Source organism: Diospyros lotus, chromosome 6 (genome assembly GCF_014633365.1).
Source record: "Diospyros lotus cultivar Yz01 chromosome 6, ASM1463336v1, whole genome shotgun sequence".
Taxonomy (NCBI): Eukaryota; Viridiplantae; Streptophyta; class Magnoliopsida; order Ericales; family Ebenaceae; genus Diospyros; species Diospyros lotus.
This window is the reverse complement of record NC_068343.1, coordinates 14,752,677-14,774,763: the sequence shown is the minus strand read 5'-3', so window position 1 is coordinate 14,774,763 and position 22,087 is coordinate 14,752,677. Positions and strand designations below refer to the sequence as shown.

The 22,087-nt window shown below is 36.5% G+C and overlaps 1 protein-coding gene across 1 annotated transcript; it reads right to left on the bottom strand.

Annotated features, from left to right (window-relative positions):
- Nucleotides 1-5: 5 nt before the first annotated feature.
- LOC127804215 (DNA repair protein RAD4) lies at nucleotides 6-20,847 on the bottom strand. The gene is made up of 14 exons (XM_052341026.1): nucleotides 20,684-20,847; nucleotides 20,495-20,554; nucleotides 20,273-20,394; nucleotides 19,730-20,047; nucleotides 19,547-19,639; nucleotides 18,380-18,472; nucleotides 18,129-18,230; nucleotides 17,136-17,185; nucleotides 10,919-11,671; nucleotides 2,790-3,153; nucleotides 2,502-2,696; nucleotides 2,252-2,404; nucleotides 1,070-1,279; nucleotides 6-548 (listed from the first exon to the last, which is right to left on the bottom strand). Exons 1-14 carry the CDS (start codon nucleotides 20,724-20,726, stop codon nucleotides 141-143), a joined length of 2,964 nt encoding a protein of 987 aa, XP_052196986.1. The 5' UTR covers nucleotides 20,727-20,847; the 3' UTR covers nucleotides 6-140.
- Between the last annotated feature and the right edge of the window lie 1,240 nt (nucleotides 20,848-22,087).

The window sequence follows — 22,087 nt, the reverse complement described above, 5'->3', positions numbered from 1 at the left end:
TCGTGAACCAAAATTTCATTCAGCTATTGAAGCACCTTCTTCCAGTTTACAAACTGAACCATTTCCAAACAAGATTCTAAACTGAAATTGTTATGATACATTATACATATCACAATGCAGATGGCATGTGGGCATATGTACTACAACTCCTCCACTTGAATTGAAAATCCACAGCGACACCGCTTTGTCCTTGTAAAACTCTGCTCGTCTAAGCAGACGACCTGATCATCTGTCAAAAAGACATGTTCGTGCTCTTCTTCTGTTGGTGCTATCGACACAGCATCGAGCTTTCTATCCAATATGTTCTGGTCGTCCTCACATTGAGGAAAATGACCGTCATCCTTGTCACCGCCAAACTGGACATCAAGTTTATCTTTTGCCCTTGGAACCTCATTGGACTTTTGAGATGTTGAATTGTCCCCATAACACTTGTTTAACCTTTGCCGCGTAACTATGGATGAGAGAAGCTGATACCACCTAGAAATAGCTTGAGCTTCACTCCTTTTTCTTTCCTCGGCCTCTCTTCTTTCTTCTTCCTCTGCATATGCCTGAAGAACCAGTAGCCCACAAATTAGGGATTAAGCAAACTGCTGTGAAGACTCAAAACCTAATAATATGCCAAAAGCATATACCATGATATGCTTTTCCTTGCCATGATATGTTGGGAGATTGAAGGAAATGCATATCCGAAGGGCCAATGATGACTCCATCCACGGATTAGTTCCAAAATTTTAGTTACCATGTCAATACTTGAGAATCATTTATAAAATTCAAAAAATATATAAGGGGCTCATGAACTGCCAAAAAGGAGATTTAGATCCAAAACTTTCTTTGCTGAATCTTTGGTCATTTCTTTCTCAATATGAGATCCATGCATGAGAACGACATTGCAAGGGGAAGGCCTATCGCTACAGCCATAAAGGGGGTGAATTTGCAGTCTAATTGTCAAAATATTAGATGAACCATGTCAATATGTTAAGCAAGACCTATATTTGATAATCATTTGAATCTTCAAGAAATTCCAAAATTACGGGTAACAAGGGCATGCATGGATTATAATCTCAAGTACCTCCAAGATCGCACCCTTAAACTCAGAACAAACCACGATGCCATCAAAGACAGGTATAGAGCGACCATTTCTGAATTCAAATCCAACCATAGCAGGTGCAAAATCAATTTCCAACCTCTTTGCAACAGGAGCAACCCGTGGCAACCTCAAGTGCACAGTTCCCGGTGGTATGCACTTCTCTGACCACACATCCACTTGGCCTCGTTCATTCTAGAAAACAGATTTCAATAGTACTTTTATTAGATACATTCACTAAACAGCACCACAATATCCAGACACCTTGGATATTTTCAATCCCAGCTGTGCAGTGAAAACCACAATGTTCAACACAGGATCTATATCATTTTTGTAATTTTTCAAACAAGGAAACCAAAAGGTTAGTGAGGATGGGAAAATAATCCTTTAAAATCCCCTTATCCGAGTTGAACATGATCAGTCACACTAGCAATAATCACCACATTCATGCACACATACATTAAACAGACCGCTGCAAATTAATTGTGCAACCCTGAAATCCACAAATTTGCATTGCACAGAATCTGCAGCCTAAGATCTTGTTCTTCCATTACTATTGGTAACCGCTACAAGAGAAATTGTACATTTCGGAATACAGTACAAATGGCTGTCAGATGTAAACTGAAATCACTCAATAAGAACAATATTTTGGTTATCTCTTTTCCCCAATCACTTCAGTTTATCATTCAGGCTTCCACAAATCCACAGGTATTCAAACTTAATTTGAACTGACTGATTGGGGGACACTGCAAAATTGAACCAATTCCCCCCCCCCCCCCCCCCCCCCCCCAATAAATACCTTAACATGCAATACTTTCAACGGCATCAATTTTGAATGTACATAAAACCTAATATCTATTAACATAAAAATTTTGTATTGTATTGATAGTTATTTACTGATTCAAAACTCAATAATACTTGCCACTGAAGGTAAATCATTCATGAAACAGGGAGAAAATGTACAAACCATCCACAGCCTCATGCCTATGAAAGAATTGCCAGATAACTTCTCTCTCTTAGACCTTGTACCAGCTCTTTCACACAACACAAGTAAATGGGCAACAAAAACATAGAACTAACATGGATCACAATACACATGACAAAGTGAGAGGGAGCACAACTCTTCTACATGTAAGCAAGCTGCAAGGTAAACTGATAAAACTTTACCTTAGGAACAATCCCATCTACAGCACAAGGAAGACACAAAGGTTCTGTTTGCCACTTCCCATAAAGTAGAATATTTCCTTCACAACCCTCTTCACCATTAACATCAGCTTCAGAAGCTTGTGCTTTGTTGAGTTTCATTGTGCGTTGCAACACCTAAAATAGACTATAGTTATGAAAATGAACAGCAGGAAGAATTCAACATATGGACTTCCAGAACTCACAGTCGCGGATTCTATGAGCCATATCAGACCTTTGCAGGAAGCTCATTGGTTTTGACTTGCAGACCCTCGCGCAGCCATCTTTCTTTTGTATGGAGTATTTGGACACAAGTCCTTGGGTATACTGGATGACCTGAACAAAAACCCAATATAGGACCCTTTGGATGAAATATCTGATACTTGGTAAGCCATCTTTCAAGAGCATAAAGGTGATGGCTTTTATAAGCCTGCATATAGCAAAAGTTTATGCAATCAAAGATTAAGGGATCAACAATATTTTCTTTTTAAATAGCATTTATGCACCATATAAATCCATTGACCTGTTGATTAGTAGGAAGAGGCTCCGTTAGTGCCCTAGTCGCCAACTCCATATCCTCAAGTGAGCTCCTAGTAGCAACATAACAATTACTAGCTGAAGATTCTGCTCCAAATTTCTTCGTAGGCTCTTTTGGCATTTCCATTTCTTGCATTGCAGGTGAGACGGCACCATCAGGTCTAATACATTTTGGAGGATCAGAAGGTTTAAATGCTACTTCTTTTTCATGTTCATTTGAATCATCCTGTTTCAAATGGATCAGACCTCCAGTTGCTCCCAATTCCAACTCCTTCAATGGTGCCAGTACATTGTCCCACCAAATTGGATCAACTCGTTGCGACGCTATCTTGTACCATTTGTTACAGTACCTGGGAGTATATTTAGTCAGCTTGAATAACTAGACCAGAAGCCAACTCTAACTAGTGGGATTAAGGCTTAATATGTTGCCCTTGTTTAGTAATTAGACTAGAAATGTGGGGTAAAACAACTTCTTTTTGGTAATTCTATAGCATTTTAAGTCACTAAAAACAATTGCCCTAAGACCTTATAGCACAACATGTTAAATAGCTCTATAAGAAAATTAAATTTTTCCTAGCAAAATAAAAAGAAAATTAAATTTGAAATCTCAGAAGTTCTCTAATTCCTCCTGTTTAAGGCACCAGTCCATTCCTGTATCCTACCAAATTGTCTACTCCTACCACATTATGTGTGCATGCTTGTGTTGTGCTGTTTGCATGTGCTGGGGGTAGGAAACAGGGAAAGTTGTTACAATTAGGTGCCAACATCAGAAATTTGTTTTTTCAGCACCAAAAGCTTCACAAGCTTTATAAAGACATTTATAAACAATGCATTCTCAACCGTGGCATTCTTAATTCTTATAACTGCGTGACTTGATGCATGCCACTATCTAAGCCAAGTCAGCTCCAGTATAGCATTCTTTCTACGAAACCAGACAAGGAATTTTGCCACCTTAGGACCATTGTAGTTATAGCTGCCATTCACCAGGCTTCAATCACCAGCTCAGCTAAAAGGGAAGAGGAATAAAGGAGCCAAAGGCCAGTCAAATCATGAAACAGAAAGACTGGAAACACCTTGAAAGGCCATTTCCCAGTAGTAATCCACAAAATAAGGGGTGCTGGTAAGAGAGCAGATATAGACATACCACACTAAGTAGACTTGATCTCAGACAAAAGACTGAGAAAGGTAAATAAGCATACCTTCACATAACATGCAGAAAAAGTATTCTCTCAACACAAACCTTGATTCTTGTGCTGAAAAGCTCAATATTTTATCAATGGGCCAAGCACCAGCCCACAAGCATATGTAAGAATTTGAATCATTAGACTCATTAAGAATTTGAGAAAGTCTCTTTCTGACATCTAAGCATGTATAAGTTTTCTGACACTAATTACGTTCAAATTTGAGTCAACAAGACACTTCCAGACTGGTTCTGACATACGGTAAGCATAAGTCAAGCATTAAAAGATGTCCAGAGTATGACAACCAAAATCATACCGAGTATCCTGTGTTATTCAAAGCAAAAACATGCTGGTTTGAATTATTTAATTAGACAATGAACATTACAGTGAAACATTCTCTGAGATTCCATGATAACTTTCATGTGATAAATTTAAAATTGTCCCAATATCCATTATGAAAACATAAATGTTACTCAGACAAGATTTTAAATCCATTGGAATCTAGCAAAGGGCAACCTCAACTGACATAAAGCAGGAAAGCAAAGACTAGAATCAATTAAAGGTTTAAATATTCAAAGATATAAGCAACCTGGGTTCTGTATGAACCATCTCCTCTGTATAACACCCCTCAATCTCCCACCCCACAACTACCAAAACCCCCTTACCAACCAAAATTTAATATTGCAGTCCGGAGCATTGATTTGTCCATTAAGATGACAGCTCTGAGACCAAGCAATGCAAGTTCCAACCCTAGGATCCTCTTCACTTCTTAAAACATGCTGAGAACTATCTAGCCAATGCTATCTGATTGATTTTTAGATATATCAGGGATTTAACACATGAATAATTTCAACCAGAGATTACTAGAAGATAATGATAAGTCACATCATTAGTGCCATAATTCTGGGACACAAGGCAAAGTGGGAGTAGAAAAGGGTACTAAACTTCCGAAAGAAAGCATCAAAGAAGTACCCTCTGTATATATCTAAACAAGACTGAGAAAATATATTTCTCTATTTCTTAAGATTATACGATGATTTCTCTTTTCTCTTTATAGAGGAAGAGAATAATACAAAAGGAAAATAACCAAAAAGGAAAGAAGAATATACACAGAATATACATAGCTTCCAAGATGTATAAAGAATATTCTATATTCAAAAATACTTCTATTTCTACACTCCCCCTCAAGCTGGCTTGAAGATGTCTTCCATGGCAAGCTTGCTCACAAGTTTCTCAAACTGAGTTCTATATACTCCTCTTGTAAGAATGTCAGTCACTTGGTCAACTGTTGGAATGTAGGGCATACAAATTACTCCATTATCAATTTTTCCCTTAATAAAGTGTTTATCCACCTCTACATGCTTCGTCTTGTCATGGAGAACTAGATTATGAGTAATAGAGATTGCAGCTTTGTTATCACAGTAAACTTTAGCTGGAAGGGAAGTGGAGACCCTCAAGTCTGATAGAAGTCTCTTTATTCACATGACCTCACAAATACAATGGGCAACTACACAAAATTGGGCTTCAGCACTGCTTCTAGCCACCACATTTTGTTTCTTACTCTTCCAAGTAACAAGATTGCCTCCCACAAATGTGCAGTACCTTGATGTAGATCTTCTGTCAGTTATACTATCTGCCTAGTCTACATCTGTATAAGCCTCTACATGAAGATGTCCATGTTTTCTAAAAAGTAGCCCTTTCCCAGGGGTTCCCTTTAGGTACCACAGAATTCTGTAGGTAGCTTCAAAATGTTGTGAACCAGGTAAGTGCATAAATTGACTTACAACACTTATAACAAAGGCTATGTCTGGTCGAGTATGGGATAAATAGATAAGTCTACCCACAAGTCTTTAATATTCCTCCCTTTCTACCACATTCTTGGCCTCGCAGGTTGAAGTTTTAAGTTGAGTTCAATGGGAGTTTCAGCAACCTTACACCCAAGCATTCCTGTTTCACTGAGTAAATCCAGAATATACTTACGTTGGTTCACAAAGATCCCCTGCTTAGATCTTGCAAATTATATCCCAAGAAAGTACTTTAGAGGACCCAAGTCCTTGATCTCGAACTCATGAGCTAATCTCCTCTTAAGCTCTTCAATCTCTCCCTTGTCATCACCAGTCATTATTATATCATCCACATAGACAATCAAGATTGTTTTCTTACTATCACTGGCGTGCTTGAAGAATAGTGTGTGATCTGTTTGGCTCTAAATGTAACCATAGCTTTTCACCACCTTTCCAAATCTTTCAAACCATGCTCTCGGAAACTGTTTTAGACCATACAAGGATTTTTTTAAACGACATACCTTGTTTGTACCGAGACTCTTTTCAAACCCTAGTAAAAGATCAATAAACACTTCTTCTAAATCACAATTTAGGAAGGCATTCTTTACATCAAATTGGTGGAGTGGCCAATCAAAATTCATTGCAAGGGAGAGGAGAACTCGAATAGAGTTTATTTTAACTACTAGAGCAAATGTTTCTTGATAGTTGATGCCGTATGTTTGGGTGAAACCCTTAGCAACCAGCCTTGCTTTGTATCTTTCTATACTCCCATCTGCCTTACATTTTATAGTAAATACCCACTTACAACCTACTATTGTTTTGCCTTTTGGTTTGTTCACAATCTCCCAAGTTCCATTCTTTCTAAGAGCACTCATTTCCTCCTGGACTGCTAACTTTCAATTTGGGTCACCAAGGGCACCCTGAATTGTTCTTGGGACATGTAGGTTAGAAATATTTGAAAGAAAGGCCTTGGTGATTGGACAATTTTTGGTATGACGGGTATTTAGTAATTGGGTATTTGGTACAAGATCTCACTCCTTTCCTAGTAGCAATAGGGGCATCAAGATCAGACAAGTCAAATGAAGAATAATCTAAAGGAGTGAGTTTAGAATTACCATGAGTAGAAGTACTTTCGAAAAACCCATCATTCGAAGAAGTCGATTGTTCAATTGTTAGAGGAATATTCGAATTGATAGTATTCTTCAAGGTTTGCCTTCTTGTATAAAACTGAAGCTCCGGTTTTGGAATATTTTGATCCGTTTGTGGTAATTCTCCCCCTGGCTCCAATCCCATCACGCTAGGCACCTGTGAACCAGACACACCCTGTTCCACAATGTTTAGAACATTTATATCCTTGAGTTGGTTATCAAAGTGAAGGGGAGCACCAATCATGGTAGGACGAGAATCATAGAGTTTTAAGTAATTATCCTCCTCAACATTAGAATTCAAAAAATTATCTTCTTTCCCAATATGCTCCCCCTGAAGATGATTTTTGGGAAAGTAAGGTTGAGTTTCGAGGAAAGACACATCCATACTTATATAAGTTTTTTTGGTGACAAGATTAAAGCATTTGTACCCTTTTTTATTTGGTGCATAGCCCAGAAAGACACATTTTTCAGCCGTGGGATCCAATTTGGAATGAAATATTTGAGGAATATAAACAAAGCAAGTGCATCCAAAAACTTTTAAGGGTAACTCAAAATATATACGACAGAGAGGGAAGAGTTGTTTTAAAGAGTGTAAGGGAGTTTGAAACTGTAGAACACGAGTGGCCATACGATTGATGAGATAGGAAGCGGTTAAAATTGAATCACCCCAAAGGTATTTAGGGACATTCATAGAAAACATGATGGCCCTGGCAACCTCGAGTAGGTGTCGATTTTTTCGTTCAGCAATACCATTTTGTTGGGGAGTTTCACAGCAAGTGGACTAATGTAAAATTCCTTTTTCTTTTAAAAAACTCCCCAAAGATTCATTAAAATATTTAGTATCATTATCAGATCGAAGAATATAAATTTTTGTGTTAAATTGAGCTTCAATCATATGGAAAAAGTCCTTGAAAGTTCTAGACTCATTTGATTTATTTGCAAGTAAATAAACCCAACAAACTCAAGTATGATCATCAATAAAAGTAACAAACCACTTTTTTCCAGATAAAGTGGAGATCTTAGAAGGGCCCCAAACATCACTATGTATTAAATAGAATGGTTTTGAAGGACAATAGGATTTTGAAAGAAATTTAATGCGATGATCTTTGAATAAATGATAACTCTCGCATTGAAACATAGAAGGATCCACTCCTTTAAACAACGTAGGAAATAAATATTTCAAGTAAAGAAAACTGGGATGGCCTAACCTAAGATACCATTGCATTATTTGATTAGAAATAGAAGTAGAACTAATACCACTCAGTCCATGAGCTTTTTTATTACGCAAGACATCCCCATCCAAATAGTAGAGCCCGTTTATTTCTCTAGCACTGTCAATCGTCTTTCTCGAGTTCTAGGCTTGAAAAATGCAATAGGAATCAAAAAATATAACACGACAACTAGAGTCTTTGAAGAGTTTACTAACAAAAAGAAGATTGCAGGCAAGTTTAGGAACATGGAGTACTGATTGAAGATCAATATTGTCATAAAGTTTAATGAGACCTTTACCTGCAATAGGTGAAAGACTATCATCGGCTATTCTTATTTTTTTACTACCAGAACAAGGAATATACGAGTTGAATAGATGCGATAAACCAGTCATATGATCAGATGCTCCTAAATCAATAATCCACGGACCAGATTGAAAAGAGCTAGATAGGGCAAAGGAATTTCTACCTAAATAGGCCAAAGAACAATTGGGTGTACGACAGATTAGGCTTTAGCAGTCGCAGAAGTTGATTAAGTTACTCTTTGTTAAATGGTCTTGCATCAGCTTCATGGGCAGTAGGTTGGGATCGCTTCGATCTAGACTTCCAATTGGCTGGCATGCCATGAAACAGCCAACAGGTCTCCCGAGTATGGTGTGGTTTATGCAATGATCACACCAAACACGAGGCTTTTCTTCCACCTTTCGTTGACCCACAATATGTCGTCCACCAACATTAGCATCAGCTGTCACAAGCGCCATATTTTCAGATAGCCCACTTTCACCACTCTTTTTCTTACCCAACATAACCAATCTTCAGCTTTCTTCATGCCAAACTTCAAAAAAAGCTTCACTAAGAGATGGGAGTGGATTTCTACCAACGATCCTCCCTCGAACTTCATCATACTCAACATTGAGTCCAGCAAGAAACTTAAATACCTAGTTAGCATCGACCATTTTTTGATAATATTTGTAATCTTCTGTGTTTTTCTACTCATATGCATTGAAGAGATTCAAGTCCTGCCAAATGCGCTTTAAAGAATTAAAATATATGGTGACAGTATCACTACCTTGTCGAATCTCACCAAGTTTCAAGTTGATCTTGTAGATTTGGGATTGATTCCCCAAATCGAAATACATGGCAGTGACTTCATCCCATAGTTCCTTTGTTATAGAGAAGCACATATAGTTCGAACTTATCTCTTCTTCCATGGAGTTAACAAGCCACGTCATCACCATTGAATTCTCAGCATCCCAAATGTCATACAGCAGGTCTTTATTGTCTGGGGCTGATGTGGCGCCAATCAAATAGCCAATCTTTCCCTGACCTTGAATGTACATACGAACAAATTGCGACCAACGCAGGAAATTGGCACCATTGAGACGAATGGTTGTAATCTGTACCGAATGTAAGTCGGAGGAGTTTTGGGGAACTCGAAACTGGTCTTGAGAAGACTGGGATTGCTAGGTCGGAGCGACTAAAGATGCAAAGTCAGTCATGATGGTTGAACAAACAGATCAGGGTAGCAGAAGCAAGGACCCACTAGCAACTGGATCTGTACAGTGGTCAGATCTGGACACACTAGCAGTGACCCACGGATCTGGATACTTGGATCTGGGTACCCAGTTGCCCAATCTGAACAATATAGGGCCAAACCTTATCTGGGTGACAGAGGTAACAAACGGCAGCGCGAACAACAGCGACCAAGGACGTCTGAATGTGCGATGCAACACGAATGAAGGATAGGGGCGGCTCTGGTGTATGATGCAGAGTCGACCTTCGCGACAACGACAGGTGCGAACGTCTAATGCAAGATGTAGAAGCAGCACACAAACAACGGATAGGGGTGGCTTTGGTGTGCGATGCAACGCCGACCTTCACGACCAAGGACAGCGATAGGTGTGACTGATGGAAGTCGACCTTCGCGAGAGGCTAGGCAGTTGCGTTCGTTCCAGAGGTGGGAGCCCACTAGAGAACAACAACGACTATAGATGCGACAGTAGTCAGGATGGCCGAATCTCAGAGGCAGCGGTCAATGTAAGGGCGGCGGCAGCCTGAGGATGCAGCGGTGACAAGCGGCCGGTGAAAGGACGGCGGCAGTTCTTGGGTATAGCAGAGGAATAAAAGAAATTAGGGTTTCACAGTGAACAGCTGTGATTTAATACCTAATTCCTGCTCTAATACCATCTAAACAAGTCTGAGAAAATATATTTCTCTATTTCTTAAGATTATACGATGATTTCCCTTTTCTCTTTATAGAGGAAGAGAATAATACAAATGGAAAATAACAAAAAAGGAAAGAAGAATATACACAGAATATATATAGCTTCTAAGATATACAAAGAATATTCTATAGTCAAAAATACTTTTATTTCTACAATATACCATAGCAATCACATCATTTTATGAAGTATTGCAATTTGCTACTAATGCCTTCCAGCTGATTTCAGTTTTGTGTACTGTAGTTCGGATGCTAGAATCATGCACTCAATTCTATGTTTATTAGCTGATGTACTTTCAGGTATTTATCGATACAGCCACAAAATAATCAAATGTCTCAGTGTAATGACCAGATACAGGAAATTTTCAAAGAAATGGGGCTCATGGATCTATACGCTCATAGGGAAGATTGCAATGAAAATGATGCAAAGATAAAGTAACTTCTGTACCAGGAAGCAGATAGAATTTGAACCATTTCTTAATTGAAGGGAAGGAGAGGGGAGAGGGGAGAGGGGGGGGAGAGGGAGAGAGTGTGCACAATAAATGCAAACAGAATAGATACAAAAACAGAAACCTGCGGGTCACGTCTTTAGCTCCAAAGCCAGCAAAAGCAACTACATATCTCAAAGACTTTTTGCATGCAGCAGCTGCAGCTTCTACTTTCTGTTCTCCATCAATAATAGAATTGACAGCATCAATATGCACCCATTTTCCTGTGGAGTTCTCTCCATTACAATAGACTTCTGCCCAGTACAGAGGTGCTCCAACTTTTCTTGATCCAAATGCAGTAGAGACTCCCTGAGGAGGAGATTCTATCTGTTTAATTGTTTTCATTCTTTTAGCGGGAGAAGACAGATTGGGTGAGTTATTGTTTATGTCATTCACATCCAAGCTCATACTGCTCGCAGAAGTGCCAACTGCTGTGGCAGAAAGAGCCATTTCCAGCTGCATCTCAAACTCAAGATCTCCTTTTCTCTTGGATTGCTCAGATTTTTTGGCAAGGCACACATCAGAGTGATCATTTTGCATCTTGCATGCTGATCTAATATGCTTACCAACATCTGTAGGATCTTCAGATTGACAGGGATTACTTGAAGACTTCCTATTAGCAGCTCTGCAAGCACCCCTTGAGGAAGTTCCACACATGTTGTCCTTGCCATCTGATGGTGATTGTTTCACGGTGGAAACAGAAACCTGGTTTGATCTATCCACCATCAAAGTGGAAGATAGAAATATCCCTCTCCCTGTCTTGCTTGGATCTTGATTAACAGATTCAGGTTTATCAGAATTGGGCTTCAAGGAGGCTACATCCAGAATGGAAATGAACCTGGAAATAAATAAATAGCTCTGGATTAAATACCTCACAAATGATACATAATTAAAATGCTAGAACAAACAAGAAAAACAATAAAATTTTAAGGTAATGATAATGCACAAATTCTCTTTTTCACAATAATATTCACATACAAAAGTAACCAGAAAATTATTTATCAAAAATAAGGAATAAAAGGTAAGTAACCAAAAAAGTTCACAAAAAACATAATTTTAATCTAATGGAAGACTACAAATAGTAGATAATTTTCATCACTTTGTTTCTTTTGATAAATATGATGTCATTAGACAAAAAGAAAAAGATTCATAAAAGGGAGAAGCCTGTACAAAAGAAAATTTTCATTGCTTGTAAGAACCATAAAAGAAAAGTTCTAGAACTAGTAGATGGTAGCATGTTGGGAATGCAATAGAACTCTCCTGTACAATTTCATTGGATTTATAATAATCAAAGACACCATTAATGACAATTTAGAACAAAAAGATAGCTCCCCACTGACAAATGTAAAGATACATGCCAGTAACCGTGTCCCTGACCAAAAAGGGCTAATGACTGCTCAAAATCAGTAGTTTCTTTCTTTCCATCTTTTCTTTCTTTACAAGGAAAAGACATATCCCCAACTTTCATCAAACTCCTTTTTGAGTGGTAAACTATTCCTGTAACATCCCGCATCGAACGATAGCAAAGACTGGAACAACTTACCCTGATGGGCCGATGCGAACTTCCCATGAGGTCACCTATCATTGAGCTTCCCCAACTCAAGCACGCTTAACCCGAGAGTTCATTGTCTATATTCAGCCCAAAAAATATCCAGCTGGTGTTGTTTCCTTCCTTACTTATGCTCAATATATACTACCATTTTCTGGACTCTTGGGGTATTACAACTGGTCCTAGATCTTCTCCCCTTTGGAGGCTGTCATCCTAGAAACCTACCAGGAGCCGCTCCTTGTTCAGGCCCTTGCGCCCCGGCGCCACTCCCCGCCCTCATCGGACCGTCTTCTCCAAGAATCAGCTCTGATACCACCTGTAACATCCCGCATCGAGCGATAGGAAGGATCGGAACAACTTACCCTGATGGGCCTACGTGAACTTCTCAGGAGGTTACCCATCCTTAAGCTTCCCAACTCAAGCACGCTTAACCCGGGAGTTCCTTGCTTACATTCAACCCAAAAGGTATCCAACTAGTGTTGTTTCTTTCCTTACTTATCCTCGATATATACTACCCTTTCTCTGGGCTCTTGGGGTATTACAATTCCACTTAGGCTCTTGTTGGAGCAGCTTTTCTAAAAAAAATGCTAAATATGCTTGGAAACAAGCTTTTTTTGCTTAAAAAGAGCAAGATTTTGGAACAGGGAAAAAAGTTCAAAAGGAAAAAGGCACATAAAATTATGTTATCTTTTGTTTGGTTTAGAAAAAAAAAAAAAAAAAAAAAGGACTTCTAATAACAAGTTACCAGAAAAAGCCTAACATAAAGCTTTCTTTCGTTAGGTGTTATGGAAAACTCTACTATGACCCATTGATCCATTGACCCTTTTGAAGCAAGCCTTTTTTCCTCTATTGCTTTTAGCCAACCTTTTTTGCCAAGGGAAGAAGAAGAAGAAGGAAAAAAAATTTTTGTGGAATGGAGCCTTAATCTACCAGCTAATACTGGCGAGAATCCTTAGTGTATGTTCAATATATAAAAGTTTAAAGATTAATATATACACACATATAAATGTATCTAAAATAATTCTAGAACCAGCATGTGTTTAGCCTTCAGCACTGTCAAAATTGCATGAAACTACTTTGCCCTATCCAGAAGCTCGGCCTTTACATTTAGGAAACAAATTCAATTTGCAAAATAGAAGTGAAAGTCATAGGAGTATCAGACTAATTAATGTTCCTACAGGTACATAGCTTTCTTGCAAAGCATAAGCAACCCCACAAGTCTTCTTGATTGAAGTTTGAATAGAATGTCCAAGTTTCCGAACTGATGAACTATTTATGCTTTGAGTGGCATCTCAAGCACAGTATTTTGAGCCCCAAGGTATACAGGAATGGTACAAAAACATCTTGCAAGGTCAGGTACAATGTCAATTAAAGGACTTCTCCATAAAATCATACCAAAAGAACAGTTAGGTTTAAAGTGGTTGCAAAGATTTTGGGATGAAAAACCATGATCTGCCTTCAGATATTTCTGCCCATGAATAAACTCAAAATTTTGCATTGGCTAAATTGTAAAAATAATACTGAATATTTGATTTTGTTTCAATTTTATAACGAACTATTATTTTTTTTCAATAGTATACCAAATTTGGATTTATTTAACATTTAAAACTCTGCTCAAAAAATTTTATCAACTTAAAACTCCAGCCAAAATATTTCCACTTCTAAAACTCTGGCCCAAACCATACTCTATTTTTTCAATGATTGGACACAGCTGACTAAAGAAAAATAAAAACCTTTTCTTCTTCACAGCTTTCTTCTTTACTTTTCAAAACTGCATTAATGGTTTGTACTTTATTTTCAAAAACCGCAAACTTGGTATCTTGAATCATGAACAAGAGTTACAATAAAAACCACCACAGTTTTCAAAAATAAAGAAGAAACTGGTGCAGTTTCTTCTTTATTTTTGAAAACTGCATTAATGGTTTATACTTTATTTTTGAAAACTGTCAACTCAGTTTCTCATATCATGAACAAAAGTTACTATACAAATCACCCTGGTTTTAGAAAATAAAGAAGAAACCACACCGGTTTCTTCTTCTTCTTTTTTTTCAAAACCACATTAACGGTTTATTCTTTATTTTTAAAAACCGTTTACTTGGTTTCTCATCTCATGAACAAAAGTAAACTCGGTTTCTCACCTAATGAACAAAAGTTACGTTTACTTGGTTTCTCATCTCATGAACAAATGTAAACTCGGTTTCTCACCTAATGAACAAAAGTTACTGTAAAAACTGCTACATCATTTTAAAAATAAAGAAGAAACCGCACCAGTTTTAAAAATAAACCATTAATACAGTTTCTATAGTAAATTCTGTTCATGATTTGAGAAACAAATCACGGTTTTTAAAAATCAATACGGTTTTTATAATAACTTTTGTTCATGATTTAAGAAACCAAGTTTAAGGTTTTTAAAAATAAAGTATAAAACCGTTACTGCAGTTTTGAAAAATAAATAAGAAACCAGTGCAGTTTCTTCTTTATTTCTGAAAACCAGTATACTGCTGTTCCTGGTTTTTGAAAGAAAAGGTTTTTATTTTTTTTTTTAGTTAGCCTTGTCCAATCATTGAAAAAATTGAGAGAATCAAGTTTGGGTCAGAGTTTTAGAAGTGGAAATATTTTTGTTGGAGTTTTAAATTGATAAATTAAACAGAGTTTTAGATGTTAAATAAATCCTTAGTCATGTTCTGTATTTTTATAATGAACTTTGAATTTTTTTCAACAGTATATGTTTCAATATTATAAAAAGGTAAATTGCCTCCAAACCCCCTGTGCCTTGAGCTTTGCACAAAGTTCCCCTGTAGTTTAAAAATAGTCTTAAAATTCCCTATGGTTTAGTTTTTTTGCTCAAACACGCCCTCTGCTACAGACGCCATACTTAAAACACTTATTAAGGTAAATTAAGTTAATTAAGGGATAAATTATTAAAAAACTGCTATGACTACAATTTTAGCTTAGTTTCAATTTTAGAATGAACTTTTAACTTTTTCAATAGTCATATAAAAAAACTGCTATGACTACACTTATTAAGGTTCAATTTTAGAATGAACCTTAATTAAGGGATAAATTAAGGTTTAGTTTCCTTTTGTTTCAATTGTGGAATACCATTACAATCTGTTAGTTTCCATCGTTAAATACTGACATGGCAGCAGAAAAAAGCTGACTTGGACATTGAGATGGCCACCTCATCACTCTCTCTTATCTCTCTCTCTCTCTTTCTCACTCAATATTTTAATTATTACAGGAATATTTTTTTAATTAAAAAAAATAAACTCTAAACTAAAATATATTTATATAAATATAAACTAAATATATAAATGTTTTAAACTAACAAAAAATATAAACTAAATATAAATATATATATATATAAAAAGAGTTGTATATAATATATACATAACCTCAAAAATATATAAATATATGAAAATCTAAAAAAAAAAAAAGTATAGGTGGCTAGCAACAACCATCACCGATGAGTGAGAGAGACAAACAAACAGACAAACAGAACCCGAGTGAGGTTCCACCATGGATGGATCAGGGATTTCTGCTTCTTTTCCATCCCTGAAAATCTCAATCTCTTCGCGAGTGCTTTCAGCCTCTCTTCCTCTGTTGTCATCACCAATGATGCCAAGCCCAACCCTAGCCATCTCTGGAACTTCTATAAGGCCGTACGGTTCTACTCTGTGTTCCAGGATCTGATAGCTGAGGGCTATCTCTCACCCAAATTGAAGTCTATCTGCTTCGAAACACCATCAGCTTATCCCAAAGCACAATCCCAAGTCCTCAGTCCTCACTCCTCAATCCCTCAGTGACAATCATTTACTCATTCATACATATAAAACTTCCAAGACCCAAACCCCTTTTCTTTCAAGTTAAAACCCATCAATCTAGAAATACAAGTTAAAAGTTAAAAGCCATCAATCTGTCAATACATCAAATAAATTGAGCAGAGTCGTATGCCGCAGTAATCAATAAACCAAACAAAGATGTATATAGTTTCAATTTGTCATCTGCAACCACCATCCATCCATGGAAAAACCCCAGTGTTTGAGCAAAAAGATAAAGTCACAGTAATTCCCAGATATATTTTTAAATCACAGTAATTTACCCTTTTATAAAATTGAAACTAAACATGAAGTTTGGTATACTATTGAAAATTTTGAAAGTTTGTTATAAAATTGAAACTAAAGACAGGTTTGACATCCTATTTTAAAAATTGAGAGTTCGTTATAAAACTGAAACAAAGCCAAAAGTTCAGGATTTTTCAGTAATTTACCCTTTTGCCATTAAGGAGCAAGCCAATTGAATATATTTTGGGGGGTAAAAGGATTTTGTTCTGACACAGCAAATAGGTTCCTCTCATTGGAGTAGAGATGATGCTAAGTTGCCAACATGGGAACCATGACGACAGCTGTGATATTTGCCACAAATTATGATGTAAAATGTTAAAACAACTGAGTTTTATCAAGCCAAAAAAAGAGGTTAAAACAACTGGGATGAGAAAAGCTAAAGCCTGGCGTTAAGCATGACCCAGGCTTAGGCATTGGGCTTATGCTTAGTTTTGACACTCACAGCACTTGCAGGGCAGGACTGACCAATGCAACTGTCTTTTCCTAATTATTGAAAAACAAGTTAAACACAATTAAAAAGGAAAAATAAAACACATGTCAAACTGTTGGAAATAATGAATGCAAACAATAAGAAAATTATTAATTACCATCACATAGAAATTCCAATCTAATCTTTCATCTCAGTATACCTGGCTGTAAGATTCAGAGCTCGAAACAGCACCACAGACAGTGCAGCAACCTGAGAAAGAGGACATGATTCCATAAGACTTTTCATATCACAAAGCCATATATATAAAATGTTCAACTCTCACATCAACATAATTAATCAGTTATGCAGCACCATTATTATTTTCCAAATGAACAAAAATACCATCATAGCAATGCAGAAAAGAAAACTGTTTGCAGGCACTCCAAAAACAAAAGAGAATGTTATGTGCCACTTCCTTGACTTGGAGAGCAACTTAAAATTATGATAAAGCTTGCTAACATGCTGAATACCTAGAGCAAGCACATATGGGTTATGTATATGAAGTCCAATTCCATGATACATAGTTTGGAAAATTCTAATGAATGTTTGGACCTGAGAAACTGCTCCATGGTTCTGGAAAAAAATAGCATTGTTACATGTTGAATTCAAAAATTTATTAGTATTTTATAAGTTGCACCTATTCCTTCCTTTGACAAAAATTATATAAGATTTCTCGCTGCACAAAACACATAAACATGCCTACCTACCCAAATGTATATAAAAGATTATGCAAGCATATATAAAAGCCTAGATTCCATTTCATATGAACACAAAAACGTAGTTACAGTTTATGATAGACAGGAACAGATTCAAGAAATGATGTCCATTAAATTCACAATAAACATCAGCCATGATAATTCTATCCATAGCGAATCCATGTAATAATTCAAATTACAAACTTCTTGAGTAGTTTAATCTCATTCGAAATTGAGAACTCAACAATCAAATGCTTAACTAAATTCCACAGCAAGCAAAGGCAAAGAAGAACAATTGCACAACATTTGCAGAACTACACACCTTACTCCTTACTATAGCTGCCTCAATAATGACAAACTATACTATTTAATTTTTATCATACAGAATCAGAAGTACAATAACATATGTAACTACACTTGGAAACTTATGGTAACCAAATCTTAACATTAAAAACTACCTCCTCTGCAGTCCCTTCACGAGTCTCGAGAGCAAATGCCAATGCAGAATGAAACGATCTCTCTGTACCGCTTGGACTTCTAATATGGAAGTTATTATGAAACTGCAGATGCAAGCCACCAACAGTCATATAATGTGGAAAGGGTCAAAAGAAGAGAAGAACTGGCAAAAGAAGTCAGTCTAGCTCTGCATGAAAAACATATTCAAAATAAAATTTACAAGAAAATAACACAAGAAGAGAAAAAAGAATACCCAATCCACAAGAGGAGCCAAAGCATTAACCGTCAATTTTGTGACCTCTGATATTCTCAGTAAGTGTGTTGGTAGAAGTGAAAGCAGGGCAGCCTGCCATGAGATTTGATCTGATTGATTAGAAGACAGCACTACAAAGTTGCAAATGGAAAGTACCAAGAGTTTCCAATTACACAAAGATGCACACAAAAGGTACAATTTAATGTTTTAAAGAAAATAAAAGCACCACACATGGAGGAAAAATTACTTAGCATAGAGTTCCAGAAAAAATTCCTCACTCAAAAAACAGTGCTCAAGGTATTATTAAATACAGAATAGAGCTCACGCAAATAAGAGAACCATGAACAGTGATGAGTTAATTTTTATTAGACCTTGGAGTCATTTTGTAACCATGACTGCAGAACTCCAGATATATAGGAAGAACCATATTTGCAGCTCAAGAATGGAACCATGGCTATAATACTTTTGCACTGTTTTTTCCTTTAATTATCCCTGAGTAGAGAAATACCCAGGCTGGACCTTTTTTTTTTCCTGTAAATCATTTTTAAAAGGGGTGCAACAGGCTGGACGGTGTTAGATCCAGTAATATCCACTATCAACCAATATGAAGCAATCATCAACTAACACAAAATTATTAAAAAGAAAATTTTGATATCCCATGTTCAGTGATCACTAAACCTAAACCTAACTCAATCAAGTTGATCCATAAGCTTGAGGGAACCAAAAGAAAAAAGAATAGACATTTACAAGCATTTCCTGATGCAGTACTTTACCAACTAAGCAATTCGAGAACCAATGTTCCATCCAATTTTGATAGAGTTCCATCTTTAGTCATCATCGTTGAGAAAAGAGAACAGAAAGGGGATGGTTTTAGTCTTCTAAAATAAGTAATCGGAAGAGAGTAGCATGTAAGACATATAGCAGGCTTGGAAATAAATGAAAACTAAGGTCCCATTGTGCTCTTGGGTATTACCATTAGCTAGTAACATAGTTCAAGTGACACATTAGTTGACTACGAGAATTTCAATATTTTTGCAGTGAAGAGCATATTCATGTGACTACAATCATACTGAATCCATTATATGGCAAATGGAAAGGAGAAAAATAAGTTAATGACGTCAAATGGTTAATACTCAACATGCAATTAGGGATTATAGAAGAAATAACCTGAATGAGAGGATCATTACAAGCCTGATCAATTAACCTTCCCCTCCCAAGCAAACAAAGTAAATGAACCTTGTGCACAAGCTCAGCCAATTCCTACAGGAAATCAGTAAAGATTAGTGAATTCAAGCAAAAGCCAGACGGTTACAATAATACCGTATTCATTAAGTTTGTAGTGAATTTCACCTTATCTTCAGCAGAAAATCTACGGATGGTCTTCCTTTTATCAGAATCTGGTGTCCCTTCGAACTCAATAGTCACTCCATTAACCGAATCACTTCTATCATTGTTTAGCGAATTGAAAGTAGGAAGAGATCCATCTATCCAAAATGACTCTTCCATTTCTTCTTCAGTATCTGGAGTGGAATGGCGGAAAATTTTTCCATCATCTTTGTTCTTCAACCGAGTGCTCCCCAGCATGTCACTACTTTCTCCCTCTAAGCCATTTTCTCCGGTGTTGCTTCCCCCTCCACCATCTTCAGTTCCCTCAGACTTGCTCTCATTCTGAAAATAAAAGAAGAATGAGGACACAGAATTAAAACAAAGATGGAGAAATTTTCTTGTCCTTAACCATTGCAAAGTCAATTGATGGTTAGAACTTATCCATATAAACAACTAAATACCAGCTACTCTATGAAAACCTTAAAACAAAGTTTGCGTAACAACTAGACATGCTATCCAAAGCACGAAAGAAAGGGGAAAGAAAGAAGCAAGAGAAAAGTCACTAACTTTGCCTACAAAATCACACCGGCGGAGGTAGTTATCTTGTTTCTTCAAAGCCGAGGAGCCTCGCGAATTCAGTCGTTTCAGAAGCTTTCCCACAGCCTGGCAGGATTTAGCAGTAAGGTCGCCTGAAACCACGCCGACATTACATTCACATTGATGACACTTGATTTTCCCGGCCAAGAAAAACTAAAACAAATATAAAACAAGGGTTAACGATTGAACCACCGTCATTAAGTGATTCCGGAAAGCCTAAGCTTTGCTGCGCAGTTTCTTTCGCTTCTTGGCCTGGAATACGGAAGGAAGAAAGAATCAAAATTGAGAATCCCCTTTTCTTGCAGCCAAATGGTGGAATAGGCTAGACAAGTCAGATTTGAAGAGTGAGAGAGACAGAAAGAGAAAGGTTGGGTAGCTTACCGGTCGATTGGCTCTGCCGCTTGGACTGGTTCCTGGTTCGCATTGCTTTTGATCGGCCACAGAGAGAGAGAGAGAGTCGCGCCCTTTCTTGCTGTTTGGACCTTCCGCAATTTGGCCGGGGAGGAAAGAGGATACAAAGAAAGGGCTCCAACGACGTGGCATTGTTTCAAACCGGAGTGCAAACCGCAGACCAGCGACAGAGTAGTAACATTTTGCATAGATTATTTATTATTTTTAGAAATAATATAAATTTCATTTAAGTTTTATAAATGAGGATTATTTAATTTTTTCAGTTTTATTATTAATAAATATTTGTTACTTCTTTAAATACTCATGTCTCTACTATTTATAATAAAAAAAAATTATAAATAGTCAGCAATGCAACTATCGACCACTTGCAAATTTAGGTTTTTTGTTGGGTTCAAATTCAAATTTCTTCTTGATTCAATAAACCCACCAATTTACCCCATCAAAAACTCTTAGGGGGCGTTTGATACGGAAAAGTTTTTAAATTTCTGAGATTCATGATTTTTGGGAATACTCGTGGAAATCTTTAATTTCTAGGATTTATGCAATTCTATATTTGGATAAATTTAAACATTCTCAGAAATGTTGAGTATTATTTTTTGAGAATCTTACATTTCTATGTTTGGTTTAAATGTAATATTTTTGAAAATTTATATTCTTTTTTTCAAAATTACCCTTATTAATGTTTTATTTAAGAATGATAAATTTCTTCTACTATATAAAATATTGGGACCTACAATATCTTTAGAAAATAAAAAAAATATTATTTTTGTACACATTATGTATATATATATGTATGTGTGTATATATATAATATATATACGTAATTTATATGTTTGTATAAAATATCTACTTTAATATATATAATATTTTATAATAAATAATATAAATATATTACATATATATAATATGTTTATATGGGATTATAAAAGGATAAGGGGTGTTTTAGTCTTTTTATTTGTTAAAAACATTCTCAAGTCCATGGGAAATTTAAATTCCTAACTCCCCATGGAAATCTTTTTTTTGGGAAAGTTACTTAAAAATCATTCCCAAGAATCCTATTTCCCATGATTTTTTTTATAAAAAAGTTGTACTAAACATGAGAATACAGATTTTCAACCTAATATTCCAAGAAATCTTAAAATTTCTCTTGTACCAAACGCCCCCTAAATGAGAAAGAGAGAAGAATTTATTGGTGCATTTTCTCCATCTTCTTTGACCAATACCATAGACCTATTGGAGCACCTCTATTTTCTCCAACAAACTCGCCAATAAATCAAAGTATTAGGGTTCAATGGGGTTTTTTCAAAAGTGTTATAACATAACATACTCTCCGTGAGATTTCCTCCAGAAAGTAAGGCAGTTCTCTCGAAAAAA